General features: G+C 39.4%; 1 protein-coding gene across 13 annotated transcripts in view; it reads right to left on the bottom strand.

Moving 5' to 3' along the window:
• LOC131694112 (transient receptor potential cation channel trpm) overlaps nt 1-24,116 on the bottom strand; it is a 355,889-nt gene that overhangs the window by 95,029 nt on the left and 236,744 nt on the right. For all 13 annotated transcript variants that reach the window (XM_058982537.1, XM_058982535.1, XM_058982530.1 and 10 more), the window contains 3 exons: nt 9,079-9,241; nt 8,359-8,499; nt 8,155-8,227 (listed from right to left, as the gene is read on the bottom strand). In XM_058982537.1, coding sequence (XP_058838520.1) covers nt 8,155-8,227; nt 8,359-8,499; nt 9,079-9,241 — 377 coding nt within the window. The remainder of the gene's footprint in view (nt 1-8,154; nt 8,228-8,358; nt 8,500-9,078; nt 9,242-24,116) is intronic.

Consider the following 24,116-nt stretch of genomic DNA (forward strand, 5'->3'; position numbering starts at 1 on the left):
TTATATCATTCACATCAGACCCCTTTATTGAAAGTTTCCTACCATTAACCCAAGGCAATCAAGGGATACTCCTATCCGAGAACATCCTTGATTGATCAGGAATTGAACCCGATATCTAGTAGTTATCAGAAGGAGTCATCAAGCCCCATACTCAACGAGCTAACTCCGTTATTACCACTATCGCAGCAATAACCGAACTTAACTCTATTGTCGAGCAAAGTCAACACAACTCCATCATCAAATCAGACCCTGATCACAACAAAAGTCTAAAAGCTTCGATTCAACCCGATGAGCTTTTAGTGCTGGTCACCATGTTCGATTTCAAGTTAGTCTCTATCTGCTTAGCGCGCGCGTGGCTCAGACTTTTGTAGACATCTCATTATTTTTTAATAGCTTTAATAAACAAGTAACAAAAATCCATCATCATCATAGCGAATATAATAACTTAGTGTGACTAAATGCAAATAATAGAAGAGAAAAAAAATACAATCTTCGTGGTATTACATAGTTATTCAAATAACTCCAAAATATAAAAATTCAAAAAATCTGTCTACAAAGCAAATTTTACGTGTGAAATACATAGTGTTTTGAACTCCGCTAATGTTGCTGCACGTTTAATATGCCTAGGCATCGAATTGAAAAAACTTATTCCTTTGTACAACAAGGAGTTCTGTGATCTACTAAATAAAAAGTTTGGTGTTCTTGGATCCGACGCGTTTCTAGTGTTGTACCTATGCACATCACTTCCTCTTTCAATTCGATCACACAAATATCGAGGCAGCATTCCATTAATAATTTTAAAAATGAACACCATTGTTAAGTAATAAATTCTTTGCTTCACAGAGAGCCATTGTAATGCGCTTAGCATGAAACTAGAGGAAGTGTATCTGTTACATTTTAAAATTAATCGCATGATTCTATTTTGCAAACGCTGTAACCTCAATATTTGTGTTTGATTGGCAAGAAACAAAATGGATGGGCAGAAGTCAATATGTGGTGAAACAATAGATTTATATAATAAAATTTTACTACTAATTGTTAAATCATGTTTCAGACGACACAATATACCATACTTTTTGCAATCTTTTTGATGACATTGTCGATGTGAGACTTAAAGGTTAACTTGTCATCAATGATTATTCCAAGATATTTTAATTCACTAACGCGATCAATAGTCTCACCATTTATTTCAACATTAACGTCAGGCCTAGTATTAGCCGAAGAGATGATCATATATTTAGTTTTAGCAACATTTAACTTTAATTGTTTAAATTTTAACCAACGAGCAAGGGAATGCAAATCTTCGTTCAAATGCGCCACGGCTTCATCTATATCCTTAGCTGCAATGAACAGAACAGTGTCGTCAGCAAACAAATTTAAGTCACAAAATCGTAAAACTCGCCTCATGTCATTTATATACATAATAAATAAAATAGGACCTAAGACACTACCTTGCGGCACTCCAAGAGGATTGCCGAGAGGACTAGATACAAAATCGTTGAAACTAGTTTTCTGAGTTCTATCACATAAATAGTTTTCAAACCACTTATGCGCTATCCCTCCGATACCAAATCGCTCTAAAGTTTTCAAAAGTAATGGTCTCGAAATTGTCTCAAAAGCGCGTTTCAGATCCAAAAATACAGCAAAAATAGTCTCTTTAACCTCGATTTTCTCTTTCCATTTTGCTAACACTAGATTCAAAGCGGTTTCGCAAGAGTGTCCCTCTCGGTATCCCGATTGCTCCGGAATTAGCAAATTATTATTATTCAAATAACTCATCAGCTGGCCCTTAACAACAAGTTCTAAAATTTTCTCTAATGTGTGCAACATGTTAATGGGGCGGTACTCTTCGGCTTTATCCGTCCCAGTAACTTTGGGAATAGGAATCACCTGTATCGAAGGGTATCAATCATTTTCTGACGTTATTTTATGCTTCAGATTATACGGTATGCGCGCCAATAGAGATGCTTCGACATCTCCAATGGAGCTCTCGGAACGACTCCAAACTTAAAAATCCGTTAATGGCTTCAACAGAACACACAAAATTTTTGCGATCATTTCGTTAAGTTCGTGGAAATTCATGTATTTTCATGAAGGAATCCGGATCATGCAACAGCTCAGCCCGGGAACAATCTGACAGAAAGTGCTTGTATCATATATGTACCACTGATTTGATAATGGTGCTATTATCCCATCACCATATGAGTGTCATGAACAACGAAACCTGGCGGGAGTGAAGCTAGGTTTAGGTCTGATGGAACAAAGACAGTTTCAAGAAAATAAATTTGGCCTAAACTATCTGCTTTTAAAAAAATAATGTGCCCTTTTTAAATTTGAGCCGCCATAATGACACCAAAGTACCACCAAATTTATGAGTCCAAATCCTTATTTTTCCGTTTCAGTTTATTGCAAGAATTGCAAGAAATCCTTGTCATAAACCAATTTGATTATTAAACTTCCGTGAAGGCAGGTACAACCTATTTGTTTCATTTGACCAATTTAACAATGCTTGCTTAAAGTTTGTTTGGGGTACAAATGTACCCCACAAAACCGTTAGCGTTAGTGTTTTGTCATGTGTACATAATTAAAAAAAATATATTTTTTTAAAAGCAAAATATCGATACATAGTAAGCGAGAAACTTGTGTAAAATTGTATAAGTTTCAACTCTGCTGAATAATAATATCTGTTATTTGGTATAACAAAGCACTATAGCAAAGTAACTAGAAAATGCGTTTGGATCGGTATCGTAATTTTTGCTTTTGCGGATGAAAGAGTCAAAACACATTCGTGAATATGATTTGTATATACTATGCAAGACGCATCATTCGAATCGTTATCTTCTGCAGCCCAGGCTCTGGAACATACTTACTTTATATACACGTACAATGCACCGGCTCTACCTATTCCTTCGGCGCCTTCCTGTTTCATCTCTGTTACTGCATATTGCTGTATTTTTAACGTTTGTATTGGCGTTTGGTTTTAAAAAAGCATCGGAATAAATATACTTTTTGACCGGTTTTTGAAAAAAATTGTTCAAAAGGAAATTTAATAAGCTTTACAACGTCGTATAAATGGTCAAAATCGATTTGAAACTACCGGAAGGAAAAAAGAGAATTTTGACGTATTTTAAAGACTTGTTCTATACAAAATGAAATATTACCTAATTAAATAGCCAAAACGCGAATATTTTTAAACAGGTTACTTTACTTTAATTATAAATTTAATGAAAATTAGACATACTAGAGCGATTTTAGTTCTGGGGTACGAATGTACCCCACAAAACCGTTTACGTAGAGAAAAAGTCGCCGCGGCCCAAGTATCGGTTTCAAAGTACTTGTCGAAATTTATATTCCATTATAGAAAGTTGAACTGATATTTCTCGATAAATTCCTGTTGACTTGGTTTATTACTAATTATCATGAAAAATAATACGCAAAGAGATTTTAGATGTGAAACACGTATTGTTGAATGTTCGTTTAAAAAATTAAATAATTCAGGCAGTTTGCGAATCTGAAGAGACGGAATTTTATGCAAGAATGAAAAAATACAATATTTGAGCACCAGAAAATACGACGAATTCTAGCGATTCAGAGGTGCTAACATTTGGTACGGTTATATGCGTCATCCATTCGTATTACGAAGTATAATTCACTACTACAAAAAAGACTGCGTTTTGTGTATAGACGCAAACAGTGTCATGAAATGGGTGGGTTGTTTTGTTCAAAACCCGAACCCGACCCGACCCCGATAATTTCTAATTTGAAAAACCTGAACCCGACCCGAGCCCGAAAGTCCAAAATTTCATAAACCCGGACCCGACCCGAACCCGAGAATTTCAAATTTGAAAACCCGGAACCCAACCCGAACCCGAGAAGCTTAAATTTACAGAAACCGAACCCGACCCGAAACCCGTCGGGTTCGGGTCGGGTCCGGGTTTCGGGTCCAAAAACCCGAACCCGACCATCTCTAATAACCACGTGCTCCGGTGTTTCTTGCACGTTCTTACACTCCGGGTAACGTAATCTACAAAGCCCATGATCTCAACTCCGCTGAGCAGTTCCAATTTTAACATTGTTGTACATCATACTTCAGAGCATTGGACCGAATATGAAGCCCTGAGGTACTCCCGCCGTGACCTTCACTTTTGCTCCAATGCTTTCTCCGCGCTCGCGATGACTGTGCGGACGACGTCAACTGTCGAGATCCCTTTCCCGAATCCGAATAGCTGATAGCCTGTTCTCACTCTCAGTGTAGTTTGTCAGCCTGTTGAGGATGACCCTTCCAGAAGTTTACCAAGGGTATCCAGCAGGCAGGCAGATGCGATGCTTAATCTCCTGGTGGCTCCCCTGCTTTAGGCAGCCAGATTCTGAATCTTCCATCTATCCGGGAAGTAACTTCGTTCAGGCATTTCTGTAGAACTATCTTGATCATATCCGGAAATGCCAGGATCACGGTCTTCAGTGCCACGGTTGAAATACCATCTGGGCCGGGAGCTTTCATCGCTTTCAGCCCGTCCGCCACTATGCCAAGAACGCTATTGGAGACACGATTTTCACCAGCATTTCCACCTTCTGCATCAACGTACGGCGTAGGCGACCATGCGGTTGAGTCGTGCTTCTGGAGCTCAACTGGCACCGTTGGACTCTTGATCTTGCCCACCCAAGTAGCAAATCGCAACTAGTTTTATTTGTCTAAGTCCGAACTATGTTGCAAGGAAAGAACAATAAAGTTATTTTTGTTGCACTGGTTGAACATAGATAACATCAAGGTTATTTCATAACACCTTTTGTCACCAAATAGTCATTTATGTTGCCAGCTAGAACATGTTCATTAATGTTCCGAACTGGTTGCTGATGTTGCAGTGTTTGTTGAAAATTAGTTGCGATTTTGATTTTGTGATATGTATTATGACATTTGCACAGTTGTCAAACACCAAAATTCTTACTAAAAACGTTTCAGTTTACAAAGTCGTATTCATGTTATACGTATGTATCCGTCACATATCATCATTACGCCTTTCAGCACAAACTCACACGTATCAATAAAATGCTTTCACAACACTGAATCAACAAGCTCACAACAAATGCTTAGTAAAACGAAAAATAAGTTGTATTTTTGTTGCCATTACATTGCGAAAATTCACCGATGACACTTCATGCGCTCCACTTGATATTATAGAGGCACTGAACTGTACGGTGGCGCCAACTATAATATTTGAAAATAATTTCGGAACTAATAACAAGAAGGATGGTAGATAGTTCGGAACGAGTAGTATGAATTTGAGACAAATCGTTTAGTTAAAGTACCTTCCGAAAACAATAGCAACCTATTTAGCAAATTCTCTGTTTAATCTGTGAAGCGTCTTGTAGATTTTGTTATAAATAACTTATGCTAACTGTTATTTGGTCTAAGAATGCAAGAATTTCTCAAGAACGCCAATTGAAAAGATACCGTTTACAAACCTCCTAGACAAAATTCCGGCATTTTTAGACCCAAATTAATGATCAGATGCGAACTCAGTTTGTCAAATAATCCAATTGGAAAAAATGTTGAAAGTAGCAGCATTACAGCAATCAAATACGATCAGTTCCTCTTTATTGGAAAACATTTAAGTTGCGAGTAAATTTCTTTTTCATATTGTAATCGCGTCCAATTTCAGTTCCTATAATCATTGAGTTCTTATTCCTATCCATTGATTTTTATATGAAACGCAAGTATAAATACATTTGATTTACCGTTGGTTTCAAATAGCTCCAATTTTAGTGGATATTGATTATGTTATTGTTTCTTGTAATAATATTTCCCTGCGCTTCTTTTAGGAGTATGACCCAATAGTTGAACTATTGGTATTAATTCTACTTTGGCAGTAAAAGAATAATTTCCTTTTAAAATTTCTCATTAAAGTCATACATGTCACATGTTTACATTTTTACCGATACACCGAACATGTTATAGTTGGCGCCACCGTACAGTTCGACGCCTGTATAATATGAAGTTTAGCGCAGGGCATTTTCTCAACGTAATGGAAACAAAAATACAACTTAATTTTTGTTTTGCTGGACTTTAGTTATGAATTGGTCAATTCAGTGTTGCGAATGCCTTTCATCAATACATATGAGTTTGTGATTCAAGGTATAATGACGATATGTGCCTGATACGTATGCATGACAAGAATACGACTTTGTAACTAGAACGTTTCAGCAAGAATTGTATAGTACAGGGTCATATTAAGGAAAGGTATATTTTGATGCAAACTGAAAATTACTGAATGGAGACAAACCGTATGCTGGAAAATGGTTGTTCACAAATTAAAAGCTTTGCTCATTAATAAAAATAAGTTCGGAAAGCATATTGTTTCGTATTCACCAAAATCACATCCTTAATTTGGCCCTGGATGGGTTGAAAGCCATACTGCTTATATGCTCCATTTTCTAATATATTGGAAATAAAACCTCAACCGGCTCGCGAACCTTAATAAATGTTTACCTTTAAAGCAATTTGTGTCCCTGATTTATGTTTAATGTGTGTTTTCTTTGAATAATATTGGATTTTTAGCATGTTTCGGTTTTCCTAATGAAAAATGGTTTTTAAATACTATTGCGGATTTGGTTTCACCAAGAGCGCTTGAAATAATTAGAAGTAGCATAAAATATCACTCGATAGACTCTGCTGCGCAGTGCAATTTGATGCTTCATTGTCAATTTCTGATATGAAAAATGACACTACTGTTCATATTTAAATTATCAACATATATTTGCACCTGGTCTTCATTTTCATTTCCACTGGTGACATAATCTTAACATATTTATAAGAAAATAGGTTACTTTTCAGTTGTGATTGACAATCCAGGTGAACGGCAAAAAGGTATGATTAAGTAATCTTGTTGCGACCTACAATCAACATGTTGAAAACAATATGATTTCATTTAGCTATGCTAGCATCGTTAGAGCAACGAACCGGCAACAAGTTTTTACTGTTTTGCTCAATCAATATTATTGTTGAAATTCGGCCTAAAACTGCGCTTTTTGGGTCGCGCAGAAAGTTAGATGTCAGTCGCAACAGCACATATTTTTTGTTGCCAAGTGGTTATGAAATAGTTACTGAAACAAAAATTGCTACTTGGGGCATCAAGACACGGTAAGTGTTTGCCCCAGGAGTTAGATTCACTATCTCGCGTTTAAAAGTGGTCCTGGCCGCCCGGAATGTTACATTACGCTTTTCTCTGACTGCCTCAGATTTTGCTCTCAGAACGCGTCTTCTGACTTTTAGACAGGCAGCCTAGAGGATGCTTATTCTTTCGTTCCACCAACACGCCGGACGCCGGTATGGTCCGCTTCTCTTCGTAATTATAATTTAGGTAGTGCAAATGTAATTTTTTATCATAAAGCACCACGTTCTCGTTGTTTAGTTACTTAATTATTTCTAATAGGCGCACTTTGAACCTTTGTAACACTCATTTTTGGATGCTTCTGATGTTTTACCAATGAACAGGTCTTTGATTTCGTTGCATCAAAGATGCTAGGAGTTTCCAACGAAATGGTCAATAGCAACCATTCAGTAACTGTATAATTACAGACACCTACCCACATCGCATCCGTTACCAACCCGATCGGTAAAGAATCAACCGGTGTGCGCTGTATGTACGCTCCTACAAACAAGATTCCCGCAGCACACGTTTTCATCGCTTTTTCCGAGCCATTTAATCTTGTTAATTACATAACGAAGGAAAAGTTGATTGCTTAAACTGAGTGAAGGTAACTCAGAAGAACAAGTTGATGTTTGCAAAATCTTTCAAGAGCAAAGAAAGTCGATAGCACAAAAGTCAACACAATGGAATGTCTGCCGGAATCGTTTGGAGTGATTTCGAAGGAAGTCTTCCTGTAAACCCCATCCCACCGATCAAGTTTCCTTTTATTCGAAGCAACATCAGATGGAAATCTTTCATCTGCAACAGTATTCAAATGGCAACACTGACGACAGACAGCGTTCGACAGCAGTGAGCGGCAATCAATCGGTCGGCGGTAACAAAATCGAACGAACAAAAGTTTTCAATTAACTTCAACAGAAATAGGACTCCTGCCGCCGGCTAGCTACGGGGTGACGCGACGTGGAAAAGTTTCTCCTGTCGGAAGAGAAAAATTCATCACACCCACCTGTGTTAGTTCCCCCGGTGAAGATCCAGGCGCCGGTTGTTTTTGCCGCCTTGAGCAGTCCTTTCCTGAGCACCTGTGCGGTAATTGGATGAGACAACAACATCAGCTAGTCACAACATTTTTGGTTGGTTGGCAGGATGCCGACTTTGGTCTGACGGTATTCATGGACACGTGAAAACAACCGAACAATAAGCGTGTACCTACCTTTTTCAGCTTTGGTTGCAGCTCGAAATTCGCCTTCCCACCCTGCACGGTGATAAGCAGCTTCGGAAGCTCGAGATTCCACTCGCGGGTGAAGAGCTGAACCAGCAGCTCGGGTCGGGTGTCGTACGATAGACGAACGTACTGCAAGAAAAAAAGTATCAAATTAGAAATCAGAAATCCATAAAAATTGATTCTTTCCGAAGGAAGGCCTTTTGATAGCTATGGCGACTCTGGTAAATATAGAAATGTCTATGGGGATACAATCGAACAAAGTTTTTCTTCTTCAGTTTGCTTGCATTTAGCTTCTTAGATTTATAGCCATGGCGACCGAGTTTCCAAGTACATTTTTTATTACAGGCTTGCTTTGTGGAATAAATTATAGAGAGTATTGCATTGTATATCTACAGGTGGCGAACAGTTTAATTTCACCGAGGTTAAACGTCAATCAAGAACATGGAAATCAGTTATACCTGACAGAACCAGAACCAATTTTTTTTTCCGAAATGTTTCTCTCCATGCGATTGGTTTTGAAAGGTGTAAAATGATTTTGAATGCGCTTTTCGACGGGTTTAAAAATATGTTTGAAAGAACATGGAATATTATGGAGAACAGTATTCATGTTGTGTTTCTTCTATCACAATTTTAGCTTATTATAAATGATACCGACGATAGAATGAGGTCAAGACTCAAACCATTTAACTGAAAAACATTGACTGTTACCTGAGCTTTTGTGGGATGTGCACCACCTTGGAACTCGATCGTCCCATAGGCATCTGTTGGTTGCGGTCTGGTGTGTTTTTGCGGTTGCCAAAAGTCTCCCACAACGCCCGGTTCGATTCCCGGTACGAGCTGGTGCGTTCGCCGTTCCTGTCCACAGCAGCATCTGAAAGCGGTAAGAGAATTCGAGAAATTGATTTTTTTTTTGATAGCTCACAGATGGACGAAGCTCTTGACGCTAAACAAACGAACAAACATTTTTGAAATCAGTTTCAATCTTGATGTAATATAGGATTACCAAACAAAGCAATATTTTCTATAGAAGGTCATTGCATTAAGTGTACCTACTTGAGATTCTCAACAAAAAATGGCTTAACTTTGAAGCGCTCGCTATTGACGGGAACAAAGAAGCTCGTTGACGTTAGGAGGACAGTCAACGATTTTCTTTGAGTGAAGAGCATCTACAATATCACTTAACCGAGGAAAATTGTTTCTCAGTAGAAAAAAGTTTAGAAGACGAATTGCAGCTTTCAGCCATTAATTTATGCAACCGAACCCGGTACCAACATTTGCTCGCACTTTTCCGCTCCGTTTTTCTCGGTCTGATAACACAAATTCCAACATAAACAGGGACAGTTTCGTTCTTGCACAGCAGCTACCTATAAGTGGATTACTTTCCGCCCGCCACCCCATAGCAAACTGAAAGCTACTCGAAAGAAAGCAACATTTGCCCCCAGCTTGTTGCTTATCAAGGGTCATCATCATACGTACGTAGGTACATAAATTTGCAGACGTGTGTACGCAACCGTTGGAAAAAGAGAGATTTTTCTAGTCTGGCAACCGTACTGCTCCCGCTGGGATAATTCATGACCAGTTTGTGTTCTTGTTTGTTGAAAGAATGAAAGCGTTACTTCTATGTGCAGTAGTCGAACAATCGAACTCTGTTTGTGTATTGTGGGGGAAACGGAGAAAACTAAGGAAAATTACACGCTTTACCAGATTACAAACATACATATGGGACCATTCATAAACTACGTAACGCTTTTAACGCAATTGTGACATGTTGTGACAAATGGGGGAGGGGGAGTAAGCTAGAACGTTACGTAACATGATTTCACAGAAGAAATTTTTTTTAAGGATTTGTTACGTAATAGGGGAGGGGGGATAGAGAAATTTGTGACAATTTGTTACATGGGGGAGGGGAAGTCAATTTTGGGCAATTTTTGCGTTACGTAATTTATGAATGGTTCCTATGTAGCGTGTCAACATTCTACTAAAAAATCCGTTCATAAATTCATGAACAAAAAATCACATTTTCGTGAGCAGAACGATTTAGAAAATCGCAACCAAGTTCCTGAAATTATGAATAAGAAACCATGTATTCATGAAACTGTTTTCAAAAAAAACTAATTCGCGCAAAAATGTACATAGCGTTACATTGTAATGTTTGGTTGGGTTACTGTGATTGTTTTCTGGACTTGTTTAGTGTTTTGTATGATTCTTGTTCATACTTTGGAGATATACTGTTTTGTACAAAGAATATCAACTAAAAGAACCGACATTTAAACGATGTCCACAATTTCAGGAGCTTAGTCGAGATTTTCGAAACCGAGAAATTTTATTCACGAGTTTCGTGTTGAATTGGCAGAGTAGTGTGATTTATGTTCATGATCTCAGGATTTTAGGCACGATTTCCGTAATTTCTTTTCACGGTATCGTGATATTTTAGTCACAAGAAGAGTGATTTGTGTTCATGATTTCAAAATCATAGTCACGAATTTTGAAATTTTAGTGACGTAATTTATGTTCATGATATCAAGATCTCAGTCACGGGCGGTGGTCAGCTGTTTCCGTCCGCGTCCCTTATCACCTATTTCATAAGGCGATTCATCAACAGTGCTTTTTGAAAATGAACTATCTTGGTTATCCTACTAATTTACCTGATCTTATTCAAGGTGCATCCAGATTTGTGTGACTCTTTACCCCATCCTACTAACAAAAAGTCCTTCCCGTGGTAAACGTGGAGATGCAGAGGTATACACGGTCTCCATAACAACGTTTGCTGCACTAACATTCCTTTCCTTCCCCGATGACTGTAAGGACGTGGCCGGCGCCGTTGTTGACATTGCAAAGTATAGAACTCTCGAAACGTGCAACATTGAGAATGGATAGCTACTCCCAGGCCCCATTCGTTGATTCTCTGTGCAATTTCGCTTGTTCTGGTCAATCACGGAGTAGCAAATACGAATTGTACGGTCATCATGCTCATGCTCATGTCCATGAAATTGACGAATGTTTTCGCTTTTCGGAAAGGGGGTTAACCCCAGTACTCCCAACAATATATCCGGAACTACGGTCCTCGGTTTCTAAAACTGGACAAATTTTGTAATCGTTTTCAAAAAACTGCATCAAATTTGGTTGGAACGCGACTGAGAACCATTATTTTGAAATTAAACATTTTCAATGAAATAGAAGTTGGGGACGTAAGAGTTAAAGGGGGGCGTCTGGTGTAGTGGGCAAAAAATCGACATCTTTTTTATCCGCTTAATTGTTGGTATCGAACCTCTGGAATAGTCTTCCGCAATCTCGGTGGCCATGCTGAACTGCTTTTGTTTTAAATAGCCATGCTTTCCTCGCGCGTATTAGCTGTACCACACGCAGATTTCAATCTATCGGGAACAATTTTCGAAAAACTGACAGCAATAAAAATACAGTGTAAGCAATACACTCTAAACGACTTCTACCCAAATTTACAAGAGAATATACCCAATGTGTTATTTTTTACAGTGTTTTTTCCGTGAAGAAACTTGATGTAGGACACCCTTTAAAAGCGTTTTTCTTGAAAGCGCGGTTTTCGAATTGGCGAACACGATAACTCAAAAACTGATCAACGAATTGACTTGATTTTTTTTATGAGAATGCATAATATGTGTAACCTATCAATGAACTACAGAAAATCGAAAAAAAAAATTCTCCCTATTATTTTGAAGAAAAATTAGCGAATTTTACAGTAAAATGTTGTTTTGTTTATCAAATAAAAGTCTAAGCTCATACGTCTCCCAACCTTTGAACGGAACGGATCGTTATATTTCACAGTGGTGTTCGGTGTGTAAATTCAGTGATTCAAGGTCATCCTTTGTTCGTTCGTTAGCTACCATTCTGCTGGTGCCGGCAGTAAATCCAGTACATTGTTTTCGCTGGTGCGGAACAATCGACGTTGTTTACAGATAAGTTTTGCTTTATTTTTTTTCCTCGTTTCCTTTCTTTCCTTTTCCCTACTTTTACTCTACCTTGTAATCAAATAATAAGACACATTCCCGTTTATATAACGCTCTGCCCTCGTGCTTAAATGGCCGAGGGCGAAATACCATCTGATGTAATCATGGAAGTCCCTGATCCCCCTAATACTCGCATTGCTCCCCGTATAAAGCAGTACCCAGAAGGTTCCTCTGGGCCATGGGTGGTATATTTTCGGACCGGAGAGAAACCGGTTAATATATTAAAACTTTCTCGAGATCTGACTGCTAATTACCCGGCCGTAACTCAGATAACACGTGTTCGGGCAAACAAGATACGTGTTCTAGTGAGTGATCTCGGCCAGGCAAACGCGATTGCTTGCTGTGAGCGCTTTACGCGGGAATTTAAAGCATACGTGCCTTGTGTGGCCTGTGAAATCGATGGGGTAGTGTCCGAACCGGGCCTGAAATGCGAAGAACTGTTGGAGCACGGGGTTGGCTGCTTTAAGGACCCCTCTCTTGAACAGATTAAGATCTTAGAATGCAAACAATTGTATACCGCAAACACCGAGGGAGGTAAGACTACCTACTCTCTATCAGGCTCGATTCGGGTGACATTCGCCGGGTCCTCTCTTCCCAACTACATCCTCCTTGACAAGGTTCGCCTACCAGTTCGCCTGTTCGTACCGCGGGTCATGAACTGCAGCAATTGCAAGCAGTTGGGCCACACAGCCACATATTGTGGAAATAAGAAACGATGCGGCAAATGCGAAGGAGAGCATGAGGATGACTCTTGCGACAAAGAAACTGAAAAGTGTATTTGCTGCGGGGGCCCTTCACATGCTCTTAAATCATGTCCTGCGTACAAGCAGCGCGGGGATAAAATTAAGCGCTCCCTTAAGGAACGCTCAAGGCGTTCTTATGCAGAAATGCTAAAGAATGCTTCGCCATCTGTCCTGTCCGAAAATCCCTATGCTGGTTTGGCTAACGTTGAGCAAGAATCTGACGACCCACGAGAGGGAACATCTTTGGTTAACCCAGGGGAATCCAGGAAGAGGAGAAATCCAGCCTCCCCTACATTGCCTCGTAAGGGTGCCAAGGTGTCGTCCACTCAGAGTGCGCCATCTACAACCAATAAATCCAACGGAAGTGATGCACAAAAGCCGAAGCAATTTGCTCCAGGACTTGGAAATATTAATTCTAACAAGGAGTACCCACCACTTCCAGGGACATCCAAAACCCCAAGTGTCCCCTTTTTTCAAACAGATACTCAGTCCAGTAGCGGACTAATGAAATTTTCTGACATAGTGGACTTAATTTTCACAGCTTTCAATGTTACTGATCCTCTTAAAAGCCTTCTGATACGTTTTCTCCCTATAGTGCAAACATTTTTGAAGCAGTTGACTACTAAATGGCCCCTCCTCGCAGCGATCGTATCCTTCGATGGCTAAGTCATCGAACGAGGTCACCGATTCGATCACTGTTCTACAGTGGAACAGCAGAAGTATCCTCCCGAAAATCGATTCCTTTAAATTTTTACTAAATAGTTTAAAATGTGATGCTTTCGCATTATGTGAAACTTGGTTAACTTCCGATATAAATCTCAACTTCCACGACTTTAATATAATTCGGCTGGATCGAGAAAACCCCTATGGAGGAGTACTTTTGGGGATCAAAAAGTGCTATTCTTTCAACCGAATTAACCTCCCTTCGACACCAGGCATTGAAATTGTCGCTTGTCAAGTTTTAATCAAAGGTAAAGACCTTTGCGTTGCTTCCATCTACATTCCTCCTAGAGCCTCGGTAGGGCACCGAACGCTTTGTAATATCACGGAATCCTTACCGGCACCGCGGCTAGTTCTGGGAGACTTTAACTCGCACGGTACGGTATGGGGCTGTCTTCATGATGATAATAGATCAACATTAATCCAAGATCTTTGCGATAATTTCAACATGACCATCTTAAACACGGGAGAAATGACGCGGATTCCTACACCACCAGCACGCGCAAGCGCGTTGGATTTGTCGCTTTGCTCGACATCGCTACAGTTAGATTGCATGTGGAAGGTGATCCCTGATCCCCACGGTAGCGATCATTTGCCTATCGTGATTTCAATTGCTAACGGTTCAAGACCATCGGAAACAATCAATGTCTCATATGACCTCACACGGAACATTGATTGGAAGAGTTACGCGACCGCGATATCCGTTAAAATCGAATCCACTCAAGAACTTCCTCCGGAGGAAGAGTACAGGTTTTTGGCTGGCTTGATTCTCGACAGTGCGAATCAAGCTCAGACTAAACCAGTACCCAGCGCGAATACCCATGGACGGTCTCCCACCCTGTGGTGGGATAAAGAGTGCTCAGAGCTGTACGCGGAAAAGTCCACTGCATATAAGGCCTTCCGGGAAGACGGGTTACCCGCTAGCTATCAACAGTACGCGTCGTTAGAAAGGCGAATGAAGAGTCTAATGAAAGCCAAAAAACGCAGTTATTGGCGCCGGTTCGTCGACGGGTTAACGAGAGAAACAGCGATGAGCACTCTTTGGGGTACGGCTCGACGTATGCGTAACCGTAATAGTACCAACGAGAACGTAGAATATTCAAACCGTTGGATATTCGCTTTCGCCAAGAAGATCTGTCCGGACTCTGTCCCGGTACAGAAAACGTGCCGCGCCGCGTCTCCTCACGATACCGCGAACGAAACATCGTTTTCGATGGTGGAGTTCTCACTTGCTCTCTTATCGTGCAACAATAACGCCCCAGGGTTAGACAGAATTAAATTCAACTTGCTGAAGAATCTGCCTGACACTGCAAAAAGGCGCTTGTTGAATTTATTTAACAAGTTTCTTGAGGGTAACATTGTCCCTTATGAATGGAGGCAAGTGAAGGTCATCGCCATCCAAAAACCAGGAAAACCAGCCTCCGACCACAACTCGTATCGGCCGATTGCAATGCTGTCCTGTATTCGGAAGTTATTCGAGAAAATGATCTTGTTTCGCCTCGACAATTGGGTTGAAGCAAATGGCTTACTGTCAGATACACAATTTGGCTTCCGCAAAGGCAAAGGGACGAACGATTGCCTTGCGTTGCTTTCTACAGAAATCCAAATGGCCTATGCTAACAAAGAGCAGATGGCATCAGTCTTCTTGGATATTAAGGGGGCTTTTGACTCAGTTTCTATCAACATTCTGTCAGAGAAGCTGCACCAGCATGGTCTTTCGCCAATTTTAAATAACTTTTTGCTAAACCTGTTGTCTGAAAAGCACATGCACTTTTCGCATGGCGATTTAACAACATCGCGATTTAGCTACATGGGTCTTCCCCAGGGCTCATGTCTAAGTCCCCTGCTCTACAATTTCTACGTGAATGACATTGACGATTGTCTTGCCAATTCATGCACGCTAAGGCAACTTGCAGACGACGGGGTGGTCTCTGTTACAGGGCCCAAAGCTGCCGACTTGCAAGGACCATTACAAAATACCTTGGACAATTTGTCTGCTTGGGCTCTTCAGCTGGGTATTGAGTTCTCCACGGAGAAAACTGAGTTGGTTGTTTTTTCTAGGAAGCGTGAGCCGGCGCAACTCCAGCTTTTATTAATGGGTGCAACGATCAACCAGGTTTTCACATTTAAATATCTCGGGGTCTGGTTCGACTATAAAGGTACCTGGGGATGTCACATTAGGTATCTGAAACAGAAATGCCAACAAAGGATCAATTTTCTCCGAACAATAACTGGAACATGGTGGGGTGCTCACCCAGGAGACCTGATCAGGTTGTACCAAACAACGATATTGTCGGTGATGGAGTACGGGTGTTTCTGTTTCCGCTCCGCTGCGAACATACACTTCATCAAACTGGAGAGAATCCAGTATCGTTGCTTGCGCATTGCCTTGGGTTGCATGCACTCGACCCATACGATGAGTCTCGAAGTGCTGGCGGGTGTTCTTCCGCTAAAAAATCGATTTTGGGAACTCTCATATCGATTGCTCATCCGATGCGACATTCTGAACCCGTTGGTGATTGAAAACGTCGAGAGGCTCGTCGAGCTTAACTCTCAAACCCGATTTATGGCCTTGTACTTCGACTACATGGCACAGAGCATTAACCCTTCTTCATATACTCCCAACCGTGTTCGTTTCCTAGATACTTCTGATTCTACTGTATTCTTCGACACATCCATGAAGGAAGAGATTCGTGGAATCCCGGACCATATACGCCCGCAGGTGATCCCCAATATATTTTATAATAAATTCCGAGAAGTGGACTGTGACAAAATGTTCTACACTGACGGATCAAATCTCGATGGGTCCACTGGCTTCGGTATCTTCAACAATACTATCACCGCTTCATTCAAGCTCAATGATCTCGCTTCAGTTTACGTCGCAGAGTTAGCTGCAATTCAGTACACCCTTCGGATCATCGACACTCTGCCCACAGATTACTACTTCATCGTTTCGGACAGCCTCAGCTCTATCGAGGCTCTTCGTGCGGTGAAGCCAAAAAAGCAACTCCCGTATTTTCTGGGGATGATACAGGAGTCCTTGTGTACGTTATCTGAAAAATCTTATCAGATTACCTTTGTTTGGGTTCCCTCTCATTGTTCTATCCCGGGCAATGAAAAGGCCGACTCATTAGCAAAGGCGGTCGCAATAAATGGTGACATATACGAAAGACCAATCTGCTTCAACGAATTTTTTAGTATTTGTCGTCAGAGGACGCTCAACAGTTGGCAAACCTCGTGGAGCAACGGGGAACTTGGACGATGGCTACATTCGATTATCCCAAAGGTATCAACGAAGCCTTGGTTCGGGGGGATGGATGTGGGTCGGGATTTTATTCGCGTAATGTCCCGACTTATGTCCAATCACTACACCATGGATGCGCATTTGCGGCGTATTGGGCTTGCGGAGAGTAGTCTGTGCGCTTGTGACGAGGGCTATCACGACATCGAACACGTTGTCTGGGTATGCGCCGGGTATTGTGACGCCAGGTCTCAGTTAAAGGAATCCCTTCGGGCCCGAGGTAGACCACCCAATGTACCAGTCCGAGATATGCTGGCAACTCGTGATTTCCCCTATATGTCCCTTATTTATACCTTCATAAAAACGATAAATATCCCAATTTAGCCCCTCTCTTTTATTTCTCGTTTTTAGAGTTTCCTCCTGCCTTGTGGAACCGATCAGCTCCAGAGTGCCACTATGTAACCGCCGTCGCCCTTACCACTACTCCTGCATAGAAGGAAACTGAAGCGAGAGCGACTCGAGTTCCGATGAGTTTTGAAGGATTCCCCGCGTGTCCGAAGAATACCATCCGCCAATCCGGTACTCGACGACTTACTAGACTGAGGCGCAAATTTGTTTCGCTGATCCCCCTTCCCCCCCCCCCCCCCCCCGTTCGAGCGAAAGTTGCAAGTTTTGCTCTTCTTTCCCTGTCTCTCCCCTGTCCTTGATACAACTGCTGCTACACTGATGCGGAAATAAGCCACCCTCTGAATATCTTGACCAAGCATAAGTTTTAGTTAAAAAATTCAAATTAGTATTCTGTATTCCTAGTTTTAAGATAGCTATAATTTTTACTCTTTATTGAAACTCTTGTCCTCCATCTTGTAAATAGAATTGAATCCCTAGTTTTAAGATTTCTGTGAAGTTTCTCATAAATATTTGTTCCCCCTTTTGTGTACTAAACTATATTGTTAGTTTTAAGATAACCGTAAAATATTTCGTAAAATACTATTACTCCCCCTCTTGTATATCAAAGTGAATCCCTTGTTTTAAATTTTTTCATAAAAAAATCTTTTGGCCCTCTCTTGTATATTGAATCTTATTTCTAGTCTTAAGATAGCTGTAAATTTTTTTTTTCCTTTGTAAAAAAAATATTTCAACATTGTAACCTCCTAGTTTTAAGATATCCAAAATGTAAAAACATAAGTATTTGGCACCGCCAAGCTAACGCATTTGTGCCTATCAAATAAACGAAATGAATAAAAAAAAAAAAGTCTAAGCTTTTCAAATCATATTTAATTTCATGTGTCAGAAAATTTTATCAAGAGCTATCGTGTTCGCCGCGGCGCTCCTCGACGTGGAAATGGTTGGACGTCTTCTCTTGGAATGCTCGTATGCGTGACTCAAAATATTTTTTTCCTACATAAAGAATGTATAAATAAATCTTAACATTGCTCAAAAAAATCATTGTTGCCTTGTCTTTAAAATCGCAAAACAAAATAACTTACGGTTTGAGCATGTTACACCAGACGCCTCCCTTAAACGTCACAAGCGCTCAAGATAGATCGTGAATCATGTACTAGGAATCATTAACCAGTTCACGAATCCATAAATAATATTTTACAAGCACGAATGGTCAGTCATGAAAATAATACTATGAATCAAGGATCCGTTGACGTTTCCATAAATAGGATTTTATGATTTTGTGTACTATTACGCGACCACGAATGGTCAGTCTCTAGGTATCATGAGTATTTATCATGAAGAAGGATTCCATCAGAAACCAGCCGATTGCAAAATATAGTTGGAACCCGTTTTTATCAGCCCCTTGGTGAGTTTTAAGGCTGATAAAACGGGGAAATTGACAAAATCGGGACACATATTTTTCTTTCTTTTTTATAAACCGAAGCTCCTAAAATATTCTTCTTTAGTCCCTAAATATAGCCTCATAACCATTTCTGATTATTTAGCATAAATTTCCCTCAAGGGGGTCTGACAATGCAAAAAATTTTTGCATGTTTCGGATATCTAAGAAAAGAACAATATGCTCAAGAAAGGCTTTACTCGAATTCAACTTGGTTCGTCTGCTAGAGCCCATCAAACTTCCAACTATCAATTTTCATATGAGGCTGACAAAATTGGGGGCAGATAAAAACGGGTCTTCACTGTATGGCCGTCGTCGATTCGATCGAAACTTTCCAGTTGTGTTGTGCAGTGCATTAATTTCAACAAAAAAATTTCGATTACCTTATTCTATACAGCCAAACTATCTAAGAACGAGTTGCGGGGAATGAATACTTCTGTACGAAAAAAATATACATTGAAAAAAGTTGTGTCATTTTTCACACACTTAAAAATGTATGTTAAAAATTAAATTGCAAAAAAAAACATTTTTTATATTTTTTTTGCAAGAGAAAAGAGATATTTTGAATGTGATTGCATGATGGAAAACTTATCGGAAAAAAAATCTAACAAGTACTTTCGACGTATTTTGAAATTTCCTACTTATTAAAATTCAATACTGTAATTTTATTAAGGAAAAGTGGTCGGTTGCCGGCACTGGTCGGCACTTTTGACAGAAAGCAGATATAATCATAATGACAAATTTTATTTGTGTGTTATATTCGCACATTATTTTTGTGCCGATAGCTGAAGCAAACAGTTTCATATGTTCTGTTCTACAACCAAAATATTTTGACGTAGGATTACGTCTTTGTTTTCGATATGGAGGTGCACTTTGCAAATTCTACAAAAATGGTATGTAACGAAAAGTGGTCCAATTTTAAACGCATATCATTCTGTCATTTCACGATAAATTTTCAAATTTTTTGCGCATGTTACCCCGAAATACTTCTAAGAATAGATTTCAATAGATAAACCCAAAGAATTTTGATATCATGCCATTAAAATTTAAAATAATATACAACCTCGTCAAAATATCGTGCATTTACACACAGAAGATAGCGCTTCCCAAGCCCGATTTGTGTACGCTACGCTTCTATGAATGACGTCATCATCGACTATTTAAAGAACGGATTTGGCCGGATAGGCTCAGTTGCCTGCTGAACGGCAGGTGGAGCTGTGCTGCAGTGTTGCCACAATTAAATCTGTACCGGGAGTTGAAAAATCTTTTCTATCTGTACTCTACTATACAAAAATCTGTGCCGTATTCTTTACCCAAACAATAACAAGGTTGTTTTATAAATATCATTGTTCTTTTACATATTTTTCATTCGGAGAAATCAAACCAGACATTCTGACTCGGTTGTTTTATTTGAGCTGGAATTCCGCAAGAAACCAGTTAGAATTCCGGATGAGTGTGACTGGGTAAATCAAACATCAGCTCCAGCTCAAACTCTCGCTGCCACTTTGTTTACAACCAAAGATGGTCAACAGAGTGGCGGCGAGAAGCTGAGATGGGGCTGGTAATATCAATAGGATGCGATGCTTGCAGGAATTCAAATGGAGCAGGTCAGAGCAAGCGTGTGCACTCTGAGAAGATTCGCTCGGCTTTCACTTGGACATCATCCCTTTGATTTGTTTCTCGCATATCGCATTCTAATGTCAGCTTCAGTTCAAGCTCAATCAGTACTAGCTCCACTTTAGATTCTTGTGATCACTGCTGCTTAACTCAACGTTTACCTGCTGTTTACTGGGATGCATCGCAGGGTTAAATTATTTTTGTAATTTGTAAAAAAATCTGTACTATTCTGTACTTTTTTACAACAATCTGTAATCTGTACCGTACAGAATCTGTACCAAAAATGCTTCAAAAATCTGTACCTTTCCAGATAAATCTGTACTTGTGGCATCACTGGACCGAACTAATATCTGGAGCTAAATCTTTATAGCACACGATCAGCTTTCAAAAATAAAATGAACAAAACGAATGAAATTCATGAAATGAATAAACCGGAAAATTAGTATATGAAATGAAATTAAAAATTGTAAAAACTTTTTGATTGTGTGTGGTAAAAAACCTCGACCGGTGAAGAAAAATCAAATTTTAGACGATATAATCACATTTCATGTATAGATCAAGCTTTCTAGTTATATTTTGCCATTATTGCAACTTTCCTAAAGTACGCTCTCACATGTAGCGAATGCAGTGGTCTTAATCATATATCGAAACTATACATCTAGAAGAATCGAAAACAATTTTATATATGGACTTAGATGCGTTTTTGCAACGGTTTTTCGAGTGGCAATGTATTCATCCATAAATAGGCTTTGTAATATGCACCTAATAGCAGAACCAAAATAGGATAGGTTGAGTGGAAAATGCAGGTTACGCATGCAACCGCTAACAAACAGGGATGCTACATTGTAGCATCCCTGTTTGTTAGCGGTTGCATGCGTTACCTGGATGATAGTAATCTATGCTTTCGTTGCGCAAAGACGAAAACTTTCTTAGCAACAAATTTACGCGGATTGGTGGAAAGCACACCGAAAGTTTATTATTTACGTTCGATCAATTCATTGATACATTTCCACTCAGCCTATCCTATTTTGGTTCTGCTATATGTGTTCCGGTCAAAAATATCTTTTTACCATCTGTGATAACTGAAACGAGACAAAAATTTGTGAAAAATCAAAATATTTCCAAAACTCTGTGAAATTTTCATCAAAATGCCAAAAATTGCCATCTGTAAAAAAGAATCTGTGATCAAAAATTGTGAAAAAAATCTGTGACATTACAGAAAAATCTGTGAATATGGTAACCCTGCTAACAAATTAGATATTCCTACCTACACATTCGCCTCAAATATTGAACCCAGGCGCACAAAGCAAAATGAGTCAGCGCTGATGATGATGGGTAGAGCGAAAGAGACAACTAGTACCACGACACTATGTTAACCGTGTTTGCAAATGGAGCTCGGATGTACAAGCGATTCTGTGTACGAATAATTGTGTTCGAGATTGTACATAAAAATGTGCTAGAAACGAGCACAACATAAAAGAAACATAGTGTTTGAACGGACAAGCTCAGTCGCGTGTTGGACGGAACTGGGTAGCGTACCTCCACAGCTAGTGTAACGGACTTCTAACTCAGCTACACTGGATGTGAAAACACACAGCACAGTGCAGTGATGCCACAAGTACAGATTTATCTGGAAAGGTACAGATTTTTGAAGCATTTTTGGTACAGATTCTGTACGGTACAGATTACAGATTTTTGTAAAAAAGTACAGAATAGTACAGATTTTTTTACAAATTACAAAAATAATTTAACCCTGCGATGCATCCCAGTAAACAGCAGGTAAACGTTGAGTTAAGCAGCAGTGATCACAAGAATCTAAAGTGGAGCTAGTACTGATTGAGCTTGAACTGAAGCTGACATTAGAATGCGATATGCGAGAAACAAATCAAAGGGATGATGTCCAAGTGAAAGCCGAGCGAATCTTCTCAGAGTGCACACGCTTGCTCTGACCTGCTCCATTTGAATTCCTGCAAGCATCGCATCCTATTGATATTACCAGCCCCATCTCAGCTTCTCGCCGCCACTCTGTTGACCATCTTTGGTTGTAAACAAAGTGGCAGCGAGAGTTTGAGCTGGAGCTGATGTTTGATTTACCCAGTCACACTCATCCGGAATTCTAACTGGTTTCTTGCGGAATTCCAGCTCAAATAAAACAAACGAGTCAGAATGTCTGGTTTGATTTCTCCGAATGAAAAATATGTAAAAGAACAATGATATTTATAAAACAACCTTGTTATTGTTTGGGTACAGAATACGGCACAGATTTTTGTATAGTAGAGTACAGATAGAAAAGATTTTTCAACTCCCGGTACAGATTTAATTGTGGCAACACTGGTTCGGTCGTGGTTTTCTGTCTTCTTTCTTCAGATCTTCTTAAATAAGTTTAATCGGATTCGATCACTTACTACAAATGAAATGACCTGATAACCAAGAAGGTTTGGTTCAATATGTAACATTCGATGTTGATTGGTTGTGCTTAAACTATACGTAAGAAATATATTCGATTTATTATAACTCTAAATGTAATAAGAAAATAAATATTTTATATTAAGTAGTATAGTCCTACGTTTACAGTTCGTGCAACCCCATAGGGCTGCCCCTTGCAGTTTTTTGAACAAATTAAAAACTACTCAAAAGTTTCTTTTTAACATTAGCTTTGAATATTTACTATGCGCTTTAACTATTTACAAAGTGAATTTATTCTACATCGTGATTCAACATTTAATGGCGACGAAATGTTCGCCGCAATTTGTTTTTCGGTTCAGTTTTGAGAAAGGTTACTAACATCGGTTGTCGGCACCCAAAAACAGGTCGGTTATCGGCACCCAAACATTTCTTGTGGCAAATTTTGAATTCTCTATAACCCAATCAATATGAGTATTTTCGGATTGGGCTTGACGAATAGAGGCCAGAGATTGATTTTTGACACCATTTTGAAAACCAAAATGGCGACATCCGGTTTAGCGGAATTCTCTATATCCCAATCAATATGAATATTTTCGATACGGTTTTTATGAGTCGATGCCAAAAATCGATGACTGATGACATTTTGAAATCCAACGTGGCGACATCTCTATTCTAAAAGTACCCAGAAGAGAGATTGAAGGTTTTCAGATGTCTATAGTAAAAAATCCGTCATGTCTATTATGACGGATTTTTTATTATAGCTTCGACATTTAGTTGGATTTTTGTATAATGAGGAATATCAATTTTGAAATTTGAGACAACCTACTATTACAACCTCAAATGCAAATGAGAAATATCCACATTGTACTGTTTCATATGATAACGCGCTAAGGTAAAGTCACCATTTTGAATTTACCATCTTTATTTTTAGAATGACGGCGAACATCAATTTTTGAGCTCTATAAATCATCTCGAAACCCAACATTACCCAAGTATGTACTAGTATATACAGTAAAGTAGCATTTTATTTGGATTTCAGATTCTTTTTGCAGCATACTAGCATTTTCATGCATAGCTATTGTAAACTTGCTTTCAATAAACTATTTAAAAACTTTGTTATTAATCAGCATTTTGAAGGAAGAAAAGCCGTAAAAAATATTTTCATGACACATCAACAATCGAGTGGTTTATTT

The sequence above is a fragment of the Topomyia yanbarensis genome, chromosome 3 (assembly GCF_030247195.1).
Source record: "Topomyia yanbarensis strain Yona2022 chromosome 3, ASM3024719v1, whole genome shotgun sequence".
In the NCBI taxonomy this organism is placed as follows: domain Eukaryota; kingdom Metazoa; phylum Arthropoda; class Insecta; order Diptera; family Culicidae; genus Topomyia; species Topomyia yanbarensis.